This window comes from Atta cephalotes, assembly GCF_000143395.1.
Source record: "Atta cephalotes unplaced genomic scaffold scaffold00025, whole genome shotgun sequence".
Lineage (NCBI taxonomy): Eukaryota > Metazoa > Arthropoda > Insecta > Hymenoptera > Formicidae > Atta > Atta cephalotes.
In genome coordinates, this window is record NW_012130089.1 from 610,232 (window position 1) to 626,810 (window position 16,579).

At 32.3% G+C, this 16,579-nt stretch overlaps 5 protein-coding genes across 5 annotated transcripts in view; 4 read left to right on the forward strand and 1 right to left on the reverse strand.

Annotated features, from left to right (window-relative positions):
• Window positions 1-5,008, forward strand: part of LOC105620215 — a 14,334-nt gene extending 9,326 nt beyond the window's left edge. Inside the window, 4 exon segments of the mRNA XM_012201721.1 lie at window positions 1,789-2,094; window positions 2,273-2,612; window positions 4,030-4,167; window positions 4,879-5,008. Of these exon segments, the coding sequence (XP_012057111.1) occupies window positions 1,789-2,094; window positions 2,273-2,612; window positions 4,030-4,167; window positions 4,879-5,008 (914 nt within the window).
• A 2,247-nt stretch (window positions 5,009-7,255) lies between these two features.
• LOC105620216 (E3 ubiquitin-protein ligase RNF34) lies at window positions 7,256-9,697 on the forward strand. The gene is made up of 7 exons (XM_012201722.1): window positions 7,256-7,269; window positions 7,345-7,423; window positions 7,799-7,991; window positions 8,120-8,228; window positions 8,547-8,919; window positions 8,991-9,171; window positions 9,522-9,697. Exons 1-7 carry the CDS (start codon window positions 7,256-7,258, stop codon window positions 9,695-9,697), a joined length of 1,125 nt encoding a protein of 374 aa, XP_012057112.1.
• A 1,562-nt stretch (window positions 9,698-11,259) lies between these two features.
• On the forward strand, window positions 11,260-12,462 carry LOC105620346 (putative protein MSS51 homolog, mitochondrial). The gene has a single exon (XM_012201847.1). It carries the CDS (start codon window positions 11,260-11,262, stop codon window positions 12,460-12,462), a length of 1,203 nt encoding a protein of 400 aa, XP_012057237.1.
• A 913-nt stretch (window positions 12,463-13,375) lies between these two features.
• LOC105620217 (vacuolar protein-sorting-associated protein 25) lies at window positions 13,376-14,603 on the forward strand. Its single transcript, XM_012201723.1, has 4 exons — window positions 13,376-13,425; window positions 13,676-13,821; window positions 14,193-14,411; window positions 14,491-14,603. The coding sequence occupies exons 1-4, from the start codon at window positions 13,376-13,378 to the stop codon at window positions 14,601-14,603; spliced, it is 528 nt and encodes a 175-aa protein (XP_012057113.1).
• Window positions 14,604-15,875: 1,272 nt separating this feature from the next.
• LOC105620218 (cyclin-dependent kinases regulatory subunit) overlaps window positions 15,876-16,579 on the reverse strand; it is a 1,998-nt gene continuing 1,294 nt past the window's right edge. Inside the window, exons 2-3 of the mRNA XM_012201724.1 lie at window positions 16,175-16,302; window positions 15,876-15,943 (exon numbers count right to left, since the gene is read on the reverse strand). Coding sequence (XP_012057114.1) covers window positions 15,876-15,943; window positions 16,175-16,302 — 196 coding nt within the window. The remainder of the gene's footprint in view (window positions 15,944-16,174; window positions 16,303-16,579) is intronic.

Sequence of the window (16,579 nt, forward strand, 5' to 3'; positions counted from 1 at the left end):
CCTACTCCCTCGTCGTGGTCCGTTCGGTCGACGTCGTCAGAGAGAGAGAGAGAGAGAGAGAGAGAGAGAGAATAGGATATCAAATATATTGAGTTGTCCGGAAAGTTTGTGCCGATTTTGAAGGAAAATTTAAACACAAAAGATTTAAATTTTAGTATACATTTATTAAATTTAAATCTTTTGCGGCACGAACTTTCCGGACAACCCAATATATCGGGATCTGCGAGATGAGTAACGTCTTCTGCTTCGCAAGAAACGAATACGATGCAATGAGATACGCGGACGATATACGGGCAAACACGCGTACGACTTGCATTTTTCTAGGGCACACGTGATTCCCCTTAATCATGTTGTTTTGCAGTTTATATACTGTTACATACCGGGGAGCTCCCCGATATAGGGAGGCCGGTCGAATGGCCAAAGCCTAATAAACTCGACACATACACGTAATGTCCCGGTAACCGTAATGACCGGTAAGACAACGGCGACGACGTGCCATTGCGCGTTGTCACGCAGTTCGATATAAAGGGAAGAAGAAATACGTACAGCCGACACGAAGCTCGCGATAACAATCGACATACGTTCCACGATGCATCCGTCGCAATTAAAGCAGTATCCCACTTATTAATCTCGCCACGTGTGCGTGCGCTTGTTATTCTCGAGTGCCGACCACGTAATAGAAACGTAATAGCATGAATAATGAAGCGAAAATCTCGCGAGCGCGGAATTTTCTCCGGATTCTATTCCCTCGGATTTCCAAGCCTCGGCTTTACGAAGACACTCCGACTTTATTAATTTACGACGCGCCTCGACAAATAATTCTTAGATGCGAATTTTCAGCAACATGCGACATGATAAATGAACATTTAGCGTTATTGCGCGATGAGGGAGCACAGTTATCTTTTCTAAGAGGCGCTTTATCCTCCTTACCCACAAATTAAGTTTCTAATTGATCGAATTGGACAGCATGAGGCACACTACCCATCCCGAATATCAATCAGAAGAAAATTCCCTCGCACGTGCCTCGTCTGTTCTTGCGCAAACAGGATGTAAGTCACTGATGACGACGACAGCAAGGTAGACGACAAAATCCATCGGCGATACCTGTCGCAGAAAAGTTTTTCCTTGACACCCGACTCGAAGTAAACACACTGCAGGTACCGTAAGTCTCGTGACTGCGATATATAGTACGTATCCCATCGTGGGATTTATCGCAAATAATTTCACTGAGGTCTATCGTCCTACTTGAAGTATCGCTGAGCCATCGAGAGATATGAGAATTATTATACGCCACTTTGCAAGTTTCATTCGCAAATAAAACGATTAATTTGATTTACGGTCCACAGTCAATACCGCCTCTTGGTATTTATTTAGCCGAGTATTTATCCCCTTCCTTTGGTGACGGTGAATCGTTTCTCCGAGAGATGCACGCGAGAGTAACAAATTTTTTTGCAAGAATTTTCATAATATATTTTTTCACTTTTGATATCATCAATGTAAAGATCCATAATGAATAGCTAGAACCTGAAATCAAAATAAAAGTTAATCTATTATATGTTAAAAGAAATGTGTTTTATTTTTGTTTCCTATTTTTTAAACACTTAAAGATATTTTAGTTTTGAACTTTTTCAATAGACAAAACATCTTTAAGTATTTAAATGGAGACAAGAATAAAACATTTTAATATCTTAAAATTAAACACTTCTTTTTTCAGTGTATTGCTAATAAATAGACTTTATATTATATTGATAGAAATAGAATTTATGTGACAGTATACACTCCTAATAGGTATCTCGTTACGGCAACTCGAATAGCGCAGAATGTCTCAAAGAGGATGTCTTCTACTGCTGCTGCTCGGTCTGGCCGTGCTGAGAGAGTCATCATCTACATTTAGCGATACCGTTCACGAGAGCGAATCTTCTCGCCAGGCACCGCATCACAGGCAGAAGAGGGTCTTATGGTTCACGAACGATGGACGGATCGCATTGCCACCCGGCACCGTCATGACGATCACGCCAACATTGGCATTGCCCTTTGTTCGACATCCTCCTTACGGCTTCCTCAGCAATATGACCATCAGCCTGCCATTCACGAGTGAGTCCATCCGCCACATGGATAAGCTAGCAAACAAACTGACGTTATTTTATGTCATTTTATGTTGAAGATGTCAAAATGATGATAAGTAACGTCAACTTGTTTGCTGGAGAGTCACGTGGATTTGTGATTCACTTAAAGAAAATCGTGATGCTAGAATTATGTGTCTTTTTCCCAGTCGATTTTGACAAGCTGGGCCTGACGGATAACGAAAACCCATACGGCGCTCTGCCGCCGAGTTTCGACAGAAAGCTGAAAAGCCGGCAGGCCGGCATGATGATGGCTGATTTCATCGCAGCATTTATCAAGCGTAGATTACACAAGCGAGACATAACAGATGTGCCAAAAAATGCATTCCACGGTGGCGAGCGAGCCCTACTCTATGTCACTGCCGAGGATATGCTGTCCACGTTGGGAATGAACGGGAAGGCATGCCTATTGAGAGCAATTTGCGAAGTCCAGGGACATCATCTGAATAACTTCGGGCTTATCGGCGAGATGTTGAAGCTGTTCTTTACGTAAGTAGTCTGAATCATAAAACTACAGTAAGGAGCCTCTGAAGAGTAGAGTGGAGTACACTGTAAAAAAAATATGTTTTATTCTTGTCCTCATTTTTTAAATACTCAAAGATGTTTGTCTATTGAAAAAGTTTAAAACTAAAACATTTTTAAATGCTTAAAAAATAGAGACAAGAATAAAATATTTTAATATTTTAAAGTTAAACACTTCTTTTTTTTAGTGTAGTTCTGGGTAATCCTATTTCATAAGTGTTTCCGCAAACACAATTGCGTAGTCTCAAGCCTTAAGAAATAGATCAATCATGTGAAAAGAATAATCAACTATGATTGGTCAATTTCTTAAAGCTTAAAGAGTTATTCCACTGGAACTTTTAAAAAATCGAAAATTTTTTATCCGAAATTCCCAATATTAACGAAGATACAGTTAATTATCTCAAACGATGCACAACAATCGCCTCTACATTGCAAATGACTGTTCCATTTATCTGAATATCAATTATTATTTGATGTTATTTATCTATAGATAACTTTGATACATAATTTTAATATAGATTATATTGGTTTCGATTAGAAATCAGTGCGTCCATGTGCGATGAAGAGATTGTTATTGAAATTTTAATTGCGTTTTTCTTGGAATGATGTTTTTCAAAACGGTGGACACTAGAACTATCATAAAATCAATCCGAATGCTTTGAAATTTGGCTTAGTTATTGTCAATTGAATTATCTAAAAAAAATATCTGTGATTTTCGCAATAACTTATATACTTTTTTTTTATAATTCATATTTTTATATTGAATTTTTAAGTAAAAATATTGAACTTCTTTTTTCACGCATGTACCATTTTCACATTTTTAAATATTTTTTTGATCGGATAGGTATTTCTCTAGTAAATTTAATGGAAATTAATCAAATTTTTGATACAGCATATTTTGGATCCGTTCTGCTGTCTACCGTGAATGCTTTTATCACGCTGCAAAAGACGTGCTATAGTGTCGCTATTTTGCTTATCAGGAATATAATTATTATAAATAATTATGTACTAAGATAAGAGTAACAAAAATCGATATAAAGATTTTTTTTGTATTATATATAGTTTTTTAATAATCAAGTCCTAAAATAAGATAGTAGTAATAAAATATGATTTTCTCAGAGTGGAGGTCTCAGGGTGGAATATCACTCTATTGTGTTTGCGGAGTAAAATCTACTCTAAAACTTTTAAAATGAATTATTGTCTTTCTGAAGAATGAAATTTTACTCTTAAAAATAATTAAAATTTTCTTTATTTTTTTCAAAACAATTTTATTGTTTAGAGTGTGAGATTTTACTCCAAATAATTTAGAGAATAAAGTCATAATAAGCATATTTTAGAGTCACATAAAATAATGTTGAATTAAATCCAGGCATTTTGTTTTTAGCGCTAGCCGATCGCCATTTGCAAATCTCCTCAAGGAATACGTCGAGGCAGAAAACCGTGGAAAATTTCACGGCGAGTGCTGGCCCTACTTCAAGGACTGTCCAAAATCCTTATTTCTGCCATCCAACAACAAATATCAGTTAGTAATATAATTCTTAATATTATACAATCATCTATTCTTCGATTAGATTTAAAAAAACTGATAACTTTGAAAAATTCCCAGAATTCCCCGATGTAACTTATAGGAATTTTCGTGAGAAAGAGAATTTAAATAATTACATTAGTCTTCACTTTAATTAAAATATTTTTCGAACACCCAGAGAAAGTTTCTTCGATTCAAATAAATAAATTCTTTGTTATACGGTTAAAGAAAACATTTCTTCGATTTGAATGTTATTTCTTTGATTTAAATATTTTCTAAAATTAAATAAATTTTTTTATTTGATCCCAAAAAATGAAATCATGAATTCAAATCAAAGAAATGACAATATTAAGAAACTTTATTTTAGACCATATACGTGAAAATACAATAAATATTAGAAATTAAAGATTTATAACGGTCAAAGCTGGATTTTTTAATGTTTAAAATAATTCAATCTTGAATTACTATATATGTATTGCATATGATTTACATATCATGTTTGTAAAAGAAATGACGTACGTTCAGATCAAAGAAATGTTTTCTTTAACTGCATAGCAAAGAAATATTGTTTTTGAATTGAATTTTTGGAAGAAATCTTTTTCTGAATAAAAAGCTATTTTTTTTCTAATTTCTTTTTGCTTTTAATTTTCATTACATTAAAATAATGACGTGTATTTTAATATAAAAAACTGTAACTATACTCTTCAGGAAAGATTCGTTGCACGACGAGGAGAATGAGGAAGACGAACATTGGAATCAAATCTCCAATGATCTTGATGAAAAGCCCCTTACGAGGATATCAGGGCAGAACACGAAGGATACCATACATCCCATGTAGTTTTGTAATCACTGTATGTAGTTGTACAATAATTGTTCTCAATGATCCGCACACGGCCCTTTTTCCCCAGATTCTCTACAAATTAAATTGAAGTAAAATTAGAACCCTATCTTAAAGAACGAAGGAGAGTCGATTTGTTCTCATTATTGAAATTAATTGCATCTTTGTTCAATCCGTAATTATCTAAACTCATTGCGTAAGAAAAAATACTACTTTATTTACTAATTATATAAATCCGAAATTATAATTATTGCTAATTAAATGCTGTAAATATCTTCCGAGACGTAGAAAAAAATAGATTTTTGTAAAAGGAGTCTGCTAAACAGATAACAGGGCAGGCTGTGTGACAAAGGGATTACCATTACCGTGATTATGATAACGTGATAAATTAAATTTATATACTGTCCGAGCACGAGAAATTGTTAAAAGTTTTGGCTAGTTGTCGGCATTGTAAAATGTATGACTCGTTGTAAATATATAACGATCATTAAGTATTTCGTTGTTTGTACGTACAGCGTGAGAATACTTTGATCTAGCCATATAACTGCATGTATATACGACACAACTGTTTGTACAGAATCACGAAGAGAGGCACGGACAAACAATAAAATATTGATTTCGTGCGTTTGTGTGATCATATAGGAATGAATAAATTTGAATAAGTTTCCTCTTACACACACACACACACACACACACACACACGCGCGCGCGCGCGCGCACGCACATAATTTATTTTCTATGTTAATATTTATATAAATATATTATATAATTCAAGCAATATGTACATATAAATGAATTTTTGTTAGAGTACTCTATCGTTAGAAATGAATCTAATTTATTTTCTTTCACACATAAGTCTTAATTATAATCTTGGTTAATATAATCTCGAAATTCTAAGATTTTAAGTTTCTTTGTGAGATTTTGATTTACATCAGGTATGCAGACACTTTTGGGGATAATGTCCTATGTAACGTAGCTAATGAGGCACTATTACAGCACGTACCGAATAATCAAGAATTCCAGAACGCGATACTTTGCTGCCATAATATAAATATAGTGATGTGTATCTTAATATTAATACCGGTACAAACTGCTTCATTGCCAAGTGTATAAATAAATTATTTATAAAATGTTGTCTCGCGCGAGCGAATGTAAAATATAAATAATAATTACAATAAAATGTATTTTCTAGGAAATGTATTTTCTTTCTCTGCTTTTCACACATTTCAATGATTCTCTCTTCCATACAAAAATAATATTGTATAATATTGTATAATAATCCTAATAAAAATCTAACAGGATATTTATTATGGATGTTTTCAGTCGATAAAACTGTAAATAATCCATATCGGACTACCTACAGGGTAGGACTATTACAATAGAGTTTATGAGTATAATAATAGAATAAACCACAAGATGATCCTAAGAGATACCTTATGAATATCTTGTGAGCAGTTGACAATAAGCGGAATTGTTAGAAGTGTTAGAACTACCTGCATCATATCTATAAGACTTGTTAAGTTCTGTGAAGTGACTAAATTAACACGTTAAGTGTCGAGCCTATTTTGTTCACTTTCCGTTTACATTACACAATGCCATCCAGGTAACTGGAGAGACTCTCGTGCTTATATTTATATTCTCACTTATTACTTTAAATTCCTCAAGGAATACATCAAGCCAAAAGAAAGTTAAAATGACTTTATTTGACATCAAAATGATAATTTTTGTTAGAAAATTTAATTATTTATTGACGTTAAGAATCAAAGTTATTTTGATTTTTTATTGATCTAGACCGATGTTCATAATCCGTTCTTATTTCAAGATAGTAATGTCTTAAGATATTAATATGGCCCTTTGATTGGTTCGTTTGGTTCACTTCTTAAGACTATATTTAAGACGGTCATGAATATAAGATCTGACTATGAATACTAGCCTTATTTCGGAGCCAAAAATAAACGTCGAACATTGAAAAAGCATCTTTATTGTCATATGTAGATAAGATAGAAACGCATTTCCTGCCATACCGATTGGGTACCTTTGTTTTTTTTCCCTTTGTAGTCGGACTGGTCGGACTATTCAGACTTCGAAGTAATCGGAGTAATTCGGACTGATTCGGACTTATACGAACTTATATCGTACTGAACCGATAACAACATCATATTATCGATCTGAAAGGATTACGCTCGTCCAGCTCATCCTTCTTACATCACGATCGTCGGCGTTCACGTTACGCTGCTCCAGATTTTCATGCAGAATACAACGTACAGTACCTGTCATTCCCATTCGGTCTCTCAACACAGTGATATCTCACGGCGCGCAAAACGAGAACGTTTCAGGAAACGAACGGGCGATAACGGGCGACTCGAGATGGCTTGCGAGGCCTGCAATGCAAAGTTCAACCTGTTTAAGAGAAAAGTGAGTGGATACCCTCGGGGACACCTGGCCCTTCTTCCTCGCTGAACGACCGGTTCCAAGGGCGATCCGACAATTCGACAAACCTTGACAAGTCATGTTTGTCCGGACAATGAATTCGAGCCTTCAAATTGTCATGCAAATGTCACCGTAGAACCAAGTGATGACACAGATTCACTGCGTACTAAATTATTTAGCAATTAACATTTGACCTTCTTCTGTTAGGTAATCTAGAAATTTTTTTTATTAAGGACTCCACAGTAATCTGGTTCCAGGAATTTATTTGCCTGATATTTGATCGAACTTTATCATAATTCTTGATTACGAAATTCTGGTTTAATATTTGACATATATTTATATTCCTTGTATAATTTTTAGAAACAATGTGTGGACTGCCTAAGGTATTTCTGTTCCGAATGTGTAATTAAACGATTCGACAAGGTGTTCACCTGCGATAGCTGCGGTCTATTGTCAATAAGACCACTCATCAGAAATCAAATCAGACAGATACGCTCTAGGGACTTGCGTCAGTATCTTGTGGCAAAAAAAGTTTCTGTTAAGGGTTGTGTCGGTACGTGCATTAATATGTATAATGCTGCCTGCCAACATGCCTCTATCTGTAATAATACCTTCTTAATATCAATTTCATAAGAACTTGAAGAATTTTTTTTTAACAAGAAACATATACTTGAATTTCAGAAAAAGAAGACTTGGTGCATTTACTAATGCTTTTTGCTAACGGAACTGATTCGAGCTTGACTTCTGACCACAGTAGCTTCAGGACGCAAAATATTACTGAAGAACAACAGTACGTTTTACATTGTAGTGTATATAATTATTGGTAGTTTAGACTTAATGAAAAGAACAGATAGTAGGAACAGAGAATAACAGCTTTCAACCTACCAATTACATCAAAATTATAATAATTTCTAATAGGATAAAATCTGTTATTTCCTATTACATTTCAATTGTGTATAATTAGCTTAACACTTGAATTTTTTGAGAGTCAAATTTTTTGCTTAATATAAACTCTTTTTACTTTATTTTATTTTATTTTAATATAAAATTTATACAAATTATATATTCTTCTTTTAAAAATATTTTTTTAAATAATATGACTATTTAGTTCCAGAGTTGATCCTTTAAATAGAATGGAAAATATGCCAAATGTTAGTACTGCAAATAATGAACCTGGTGCGAATGCGGCGGACGTGCAAGCATCAACGGAACCTGTAAGAAACGAGGACATTGAAATGGCAGAGGAAGCAAGTGAAAGTAGTCATAGTAGCCCGGTTATTAGTGTTCCACTTAGCAGTGATAGCGAATCACCTGAGGAGAGACCAACGAAAAATACTGACCTTTTAATAGAAGAAATATTTGGGAATGATAGCAGTCCAACTGGGCCCAGTACTGCATCACAGCCTGTAATCATCGAGCAGGAGGAAGTTCCCGAAACGTCGAATGAAAAAAAATCGGATATGGTCACAGAGATTCCTACGGTATTTGCTTGTAAATAACATTTATAAAATACTTGTATAGTATTTATATTGTATTTTATTTCTATTTGCAGTGGTCAGATAAGGTGCAATTATCAGATATAAAAGAAGCATCAGAATTAGAGTATCTAAGTATTAAACAATTAAAAAATTTGTTGAGTACAAATCGCGTAGATTATAAAGGCTGCATAGAGAGACCGGATTTACTGAACAAAGTAACCAGATTATGGCAGGAATATAATCAGTCTAGAAAAGGTAAAATATATTATATCGTAACATATTGGATGGATAATATTTATATTCATATTAAATATAATGTCGATTATTCTTTAAACAGCAAAGAGATATTTATAGGTATAAAAGAAGATTCTGTGTGAAACCGAAACGTTTATATTATAATTTATATATTGATAATTATATTGACAGGTTAAATTTATATTAATATATTAACAAAACACTCTATATTATTCGTTCATTGATCGCTGATTTTTGAATTGTTTTGCATTACAAATTTCGAACGTTTATTTATATTCTTGTTTTGGTATTATTTAATGTATTTTATTATGTTCTGTCATTTACCATAAAATAAATTATTAAAATTACAGATGTGGAACAACTCAGCCAGGAAGAATTGTGTAAAATCTGCTGGGATGCGCCGATTGAGTGTGTTATTTTGGAATGCGGTCATATGGCTTGTTGCATAAATTGTGGCAAACAAATGTCTGAATGTCCGATATGCAAACAATATGTTGTCCGTGTTGTACGATTTTTTAAAGCCTAAAAACGATTGGATATAATTGTGACTGATAATTTTATGCACCTGCCAGTTTTCATAGATCGCGTAATTATACGATGTGTATATTATGAAGCAAAATTTATCTATGATAAAGAGTGAAATTATAAAACGCCAAATTTTTGTGCTATGATTTGCAGTGTATTTCGATAAATAATAAGAACTAGTCCTGCACAAAAAGGCAAATTTTATGCTATCTTGACTTTCAAATCTAATTGTTGACTGGTCTTGTGGCATGTTTTCATTTTAATTACAGTTCAGAACTCTTCCTAGACAGAGAATAGTATTTTAAAAAAAGAATAAATATCGTTATATATAACGTATTAATTATATTAATTCAATTAAACTACATATATGTATGTATACTTATATATACATATATATATGTGTGTGTGCGTATGTACATATGAATGTATATCGCAAGGAATATTACTAGGATGTAATACAAAGTTTTTATATGGAGTTGTGTGTATATATATATTTGTGCATATCTTATAACACTCCAATCTCCTGTGATGCTGGAAATTTTGTAAATTCTGTGTTGTACAGAATGTATGTTTTTTATAAAAATAAATAATATATAGATTCTAAATACAGAATTAAAATAAACTAAAGTCTATGGAATTTTTTAAAGAATTTTAGTAGCAGTTTAAATTTAATTATATTTCTTTAACTCTTTGTACTAATATACGATAATAGATGATAATTAAAGTGTCGATAATTGTAGTGTTTATATAATGATAGTCTGTTCGGCTGTGCACTTTTTGCACTTAGCACATTCACTTATTCTTTCTCTTCACGCTTGAATATATATTTATTTCATTTTAAAAATGCAAACATTTTTGGGGATTTCAAGCAACGCGAACAGACCTATGAAGATGCTATGAGGTTGTTTGTGTTGCTTGAAATTCTCAAAAATGTTTGCACTTAAAAAAGGATAAAATATATTCAGCGTTGAAAAGAGAAAGAGAGAGAGAGAGAAAGAGAATGAAGATGTTAAGTGCAAAAAGTGCAAGCAACGCGAACAAACTGATGAAGTACAGATTTTCACCGTCAGAACATTTCAAAACGCATCAATTCAGAGAATTATAAAAGCGCGGGAAACAAAACGCATGCGCATCAATGTATAGCCTTTGCAAAACAACATTCTAACCAACTTCAAGCAAATTCCAAACTGTGTGTAATATTTACCTTTTTTAAATCAATGTATTACTTTATAAATATTATTAGAAACAGGCTGAATTAAGTCTTGAGAAATGGAGTGAGAACGTGTTTCGTTTCGAGTATTGCATCATACTATTTTTGGGAAAGCGTTGCCGGCTTTAACTGTGCGTAGCACTGGCCAAGTTTACTTCATCAATGAGGATCAGAGCTATTAAATTTCGAAGAAGAACAGGCTGAATTGTCTCTGTCTGGAGGCAAGAATTCAAAACGGGAAAAAATTATTTTGCATAAAATAAAAGCCTGTACATGATATAAGACTGATAATTATGGAATTAGAAACCAAAAATAAAATAATTGCTAATTATAATACATTCTTTTATGCGACCATGTGTCACGTTTGCAAACAATTTGGCGATGGCGTCTGTTTGAAGAAATGTGGTGGCTGCAGAATGATTGTCTATTGTAATCGACAGCATCAGAAGCAGCATTGGTCGCAGCATAAATCTTTGTGTAAAGCCATACAGGACGTACTGCGAGACTTCAAAATGGAAAACCATGGAACTTCAGAGGAGTGGAACGACCAGAAACTGAACTTAATCTTGCTTATATCATTCAAGCTGGGACGTCCTCTAGAAATGTATGAAAAAGAAATGTTCCAGTTTCCAAGGGAATGTACAGTCTGCCATGAACAGGATGGTCAGTTGTTGGAGAATTGCCAGAGCTGTGCATCTGTCAGCTTCTGTAAAGATCACAAAGATAGCATTAAACACAAAGACTCTTGCGTTTCTCTGGAATTATGTCTTCGTTTAAATTTATTATTTATAAATGGAGAAAACAACACTTTGGACATGTATTACTTGCAGTACGTTTTTGATACTGATACATTTCGGAACATGAATGACTTTATAAATGCTTATGGAAATATTCAGACTGAGTCGGAAATGTCATACAATATCTTAGCAGCCAGGCATTCACAATATCTCACACGTCCCTTGACGTTGTTCTATGCCATGCAAATATTGGACTATGTACCACAACGCAAAGATCTAGTCATTCATGTTATAGCTGCAAGTTATGTTGAAGAAACTACCTTGATGACATGGGAAATCCTGCTACATTTAATAAAAGCTATAATATCATTGGTAATTATAATGATTGGGCCAGAATTAAAATATAAATCCGATCTATTACACATTTGTGATAACTGTATGTTGCAAAAGAAGAAAATTTCATTGGAATTTTACGATGTATTATATGAAGATTATTTACGCAACCCATTATTCATAAAACCAGACTTGGTTGTGGGATTTAATGCGGGTATTCATGAACATGTCTCTAATAGAGATACATGGACACCATCCATACAAATGCTAGCGAAACAAAATTATCCATTAATCTTAACATGTTATATGCAAAAAGAATTAGAGGAAGAGATAGATAGAATAAACACTATCCTGGATAGAAAAGTAAATTATCTCTATAGTGGGAAGAATCCATTTGCTAGTTTAAGACCATTCAGAGTCATTGGGCCTGAGCAAGTGTTTTATCAGAATCATTATTTAATTGTCTGCAGGAGTCTTTGTTCGTAACTGATATGCATAATCAGAGGTAGGAATGTTTATCTTAAAAAAAAATAATGCGTTACTGTTACAGTTACGTTTTATTAAAAATAACTCGTTACCATTACTAATTATTTATTTTAAAAAGTAACGCATTACTTCCCAACTCTGTGCATAATATGCGACCAATGCAAATTAAAAATTACATTGAAGAAAATGTCAAGTAAAAGACTTATTGAATTGAATTCCACTGACATACCTTATAGAAACCTAACAAAAACTGGCCAATACTACTAAAAGGCAGTAATTAACTGTATTTTAAGGTTTTAAAAACATTATTCATCATAATATTTGTTTAAGTAATTAATTACTGTCTTTCGGTAATAAATAATAATTATGATAGTTAATATTAGAGATTTTTGGGTGTAAAGAATGAATATTATTATTATTATTATTATTATATTAATTATTTTGGGAGGATTATTAATATTTCAGATTGATTGCGTTGAAAGTCCGACAACCATATCGGCACGCAATTATCATTTCTGAAATTAATTCATTTATATGAATATATATAATAGTTCAACATCTTAACATTCAGAACCTTCAGAATGTCTCCATGTTTATAATTTAAAAGGGATCATTTTCACTATTTTTACTATATATTACGAGTCAATTGCACTGTATTATCAAGTTTTTAATGGATTATAAATATAGCAGGATATAAGTGAAGGTAGTAATATAAAATATAACACATAACGATTGCTATTTCCCACGAATTTTGTAATAAAGACAAGATTTTTGTCGTTTGTAATAAATATATCAAATTTTTTTTAATGAGTTTTTTAAATGAAAGTCATTTTTTTCTTTCTCGACATTTCTAATTATCAGATCTCTGATATCACGCGTCTGACAGCTGTCTGCGACAGTTGATAACCAAACAATGGCAGAGATCGAATGGCCCTGGCAATATAGTTTCCCGCCGTTTTTTACGTGAGTATTATCGCGAGAAATGTGTATGTCAACGAAATTATTAATATTACTGATAATGGCATATATGTGCTAAAGATTAACGAAATTCAATAGATGTTACTCGTAAAATGTCGTTTGATAGGAGCTTGTATGTCACAGGTTAGGAATATAAATTATACACAAAAATTAAACACATATTTATGAATCTGGCGATAATACAACATTTGAAAAGTATTCGAATTTTTGCCACATGACTTCGCCTTCATTGTAGGCTTCAACCTCATGCAGATACTAGAGCTAAACAAATAGCGGCCTGGAAGAGCCTGGTGCTAGAATACTATCGTATCACAAAACAGGCGGTCGTAGATGTGCGCGAGATTCACACAAATCCTCTATTTAATAATGCTAGCATAAACAGTATCCTTATTTGTCACATCGAATGACAATTATTCTACCAATTTTGTCGTATGTTATACTTAATGTAATATTCACCCCTGTCATGTATTACTGTTTTCAGCAATTCATTTATTGACATTATTTATTAGTCACTTATTACACAAAATTTCCTAGTAAACACCAATAAACTATAATATACTTGTTACAATTTCCTATTTAATAATATAATTAATATAACATATAACATATAATAGTTGTATTGTTGAATGGAAAATTAACTGACAGTTATGTTATTATTAGATGATTCACTGGATTATTATTATAATTTCCTAATGTATATTAATTAAAATAGTTACTTTGCTATTGAAAGCTCCTTAATAACACAATAACAGGAAAATTACCATCCGAAGCTGTACTAGTAATATTGGAAGAATTAGGAAAATCAGGAAATGCGTCTCCCCTAGATAAGACCAAGCAGAGATGGTTGGTTTATTGGCACACTTTAGAAGAATGGGGTGATATAATATATAATTGGGCACAGGAGAATAGCTTCACTGGTTCTGTGTGTACATTCTTCGAATTGACACAAGGGGAGGACACAAGTGAACAAGGTATATTGTACAATTTGTTTTTGCTCTATTTATCGGTATTATTAGAAATAACTATTAATAATCATATTGCTTATTTTAGAATTTCATGGTCTGGATACAGAAGTGCTAATCAGGTCACTGAAGACATTAGAAGCTGCAAGAAAGGCAGAGATTATCTCATTTGATGATAATCAAGGTGTTAAATTTTTCTAACGCTTGGAAAGTTGTTGTCATTCGTCGAGTTATAGATATGTGTATAAATGGTATTTATAATTAATAAGTGATGTAAAAAACTATAACATTTCTCATAAATGCAAACATTTATTTAACACAATAATACACTTTTCTTTTTCTTTTCTTACAAAAAAAAGACAAACCAAAATCGCTCGGATGCTAACATGAAGTACAAATGTGGGAAAGCTTGATGATATTGAATATGAAATTAATGTAGCCAGTTATATAGCTTTTAAGGCAATTATATACGGCACATAGATTTACTCGAAATTAGAAAGCACAAAAATTGTGATGAAAATAACTTCCTATGCCAAAGTCAAGGTGTTAAAATCAGAATGAACAAATTATATAAACTTAAAATGTATCTACACTTCCCTTGTATAAATTAATACTTCTGCATTAAGTGTCAAACTTAAAAAGAGAATGATCTATAAGCGTCTTAATTTAATTAAAAGTACTAATGATGATGATTCGATCACTTGTATTACACTTGATTAGTTCACATTAAAGGCTGCTTTATATAAAGCATCTAAATACAGGCATTAAATAAATAATCAACTTTACAATGAAATAATACATAAGTATATAAATAACGTGACATTATTAAGTATATTATTAATGACATTCTACTGTTTTATAATATTCACATATGCTTTTATTTAACTTAGCTAATTTCATGTATAGTAGCCTTTAATGTACTAATCTAGTATAACGCAAGTGAATGAATTCTACAAATTCCTATTGAAAGGCACTGTAATCACATCATTCTTATGAATTACTTCGCTTCGGAATTACAGTCTTTGGAAACAAAAAACTAGAACATTTCATTTTGTTTCAAAGTTAATATATTGCGATGTATCTCTTATTCTCGAGTTCCAATGCAAAAAGAAAAGTACAAAAGCTAAACTGGAATTAAAAACTAATATATTTTATAAACATATATACAGCATACTTGCTTGACATTTTTTAATGAATGACAACGCGAAGTAATTAAAGATAAAACGACCATGGACATACTATTTTGTGGAATTTTCTTGAAAATTCGTCGCTTTGTTTTTATTAAAGATTAGTTCGCGACTTTTTCAATCAAGCTTTCAGAAAGCAAATTTGATGTTACATGGCGTATCGATTTCGCTAGCGAGACCGAGAGAGAAAAACAGGAAGTGATGAGATACGATCGTAAATATGTTCCACTATAAATATGAACATGATCTAAATTGTTATTTACAAAACGATATAACTTCGCTGCATTTAATTTTCTTTCCCTCTCAGTTCTAGAGGCGTCGTTATTTTCCTCTTGAATAGCAAAATATGTGGTTCTGAAATAATTCATTTGATTAGAAATCTTCAAAAGACAATATGCAGAGAAATCAAACTAACATAAATGTTATATTAATGTTATAATTTCGTACTCAATAATATAACTGTTATGTACATGTGTTAACATGTGTTATATTAATTTATATTGTTGAGTTGAAAATTATAATATTGATGTAATACATTACTGTTTGTGTTCTGCGGGAAATGTTAAGATCAAACTGAGTATGTACCGGGATCATGAATCATATAGTGCACCCATCCTTGACTTTGTTGGATTCCAATAGCTCTCCATTCTTGCTCGGACAGCAAATGAGTTCTTGGCACCAGCTTCACCATTTCTTTTGGTAAAACTACATGCCTATACAAAATTTAAAGAATAAAAATAGAAAATAGAAATATCAAATATATGAAAAAAGCAAAAATAAGAAATATGTATACAGTAAGTTTTATTTGTAATTTTTCAAATTCTAATATATATATATATATATATATATATATATATATACTACTACTTATAAACTAAAAATTAATTAGTATAGTACGTACGTTCGTTTCTTACGTAATTAAATTAAGTTAAATTAAAATTAAGTTTAGGTACTAGTTAGTTAAGTTTTAATTTTTAACTTTACACGAGG

Coding starts and splice junctions, on each gene's coding strand:
- LOC105620217 (XM_012201723.1), top strand. CDS start 13,376: ATGGCAGAGATCGAATGGCCCTGGCAATATAGTTTCCCGCCGTTTTTT. Junction 13,426..13,675: donor AGTTTCCCGCCGTTTTTTAC/GTGAGTATTATC, acceptor CCTTCATTGTAG/GCTTCAACCTCATGCAGATA. Junction 14,412..14,490: donor GGAGGACACAAGTGAACAAG/GTATATTGTACA, acceptor TGCTTATTTTAG/AATTTCATGGTCTGGATACA.
- LOC105620346 (XM_012201847.1), top strand. CDS start 11,260: ATGTGTCACGTTTGCAAACAATTTGGCGATGGCGTCTGTTTGAAGAAA.
- LOC105620216 (XM_012201722.1), top strand. Junction 7,424..7,798: donor TCAACCTGTTTAAGAGAAAA/GTGAGTGGATAC, acceptor TATAATTTTTAG/AAACAATGTGTGGACTGCCT. Junction 7,992..8,119: donor TTCTGTTAAGGGTTGTGTCG/GTACGTGCATTA, acceptor CTTGAATTTCAG/AAAAAGAAGACTTGGTGCAT.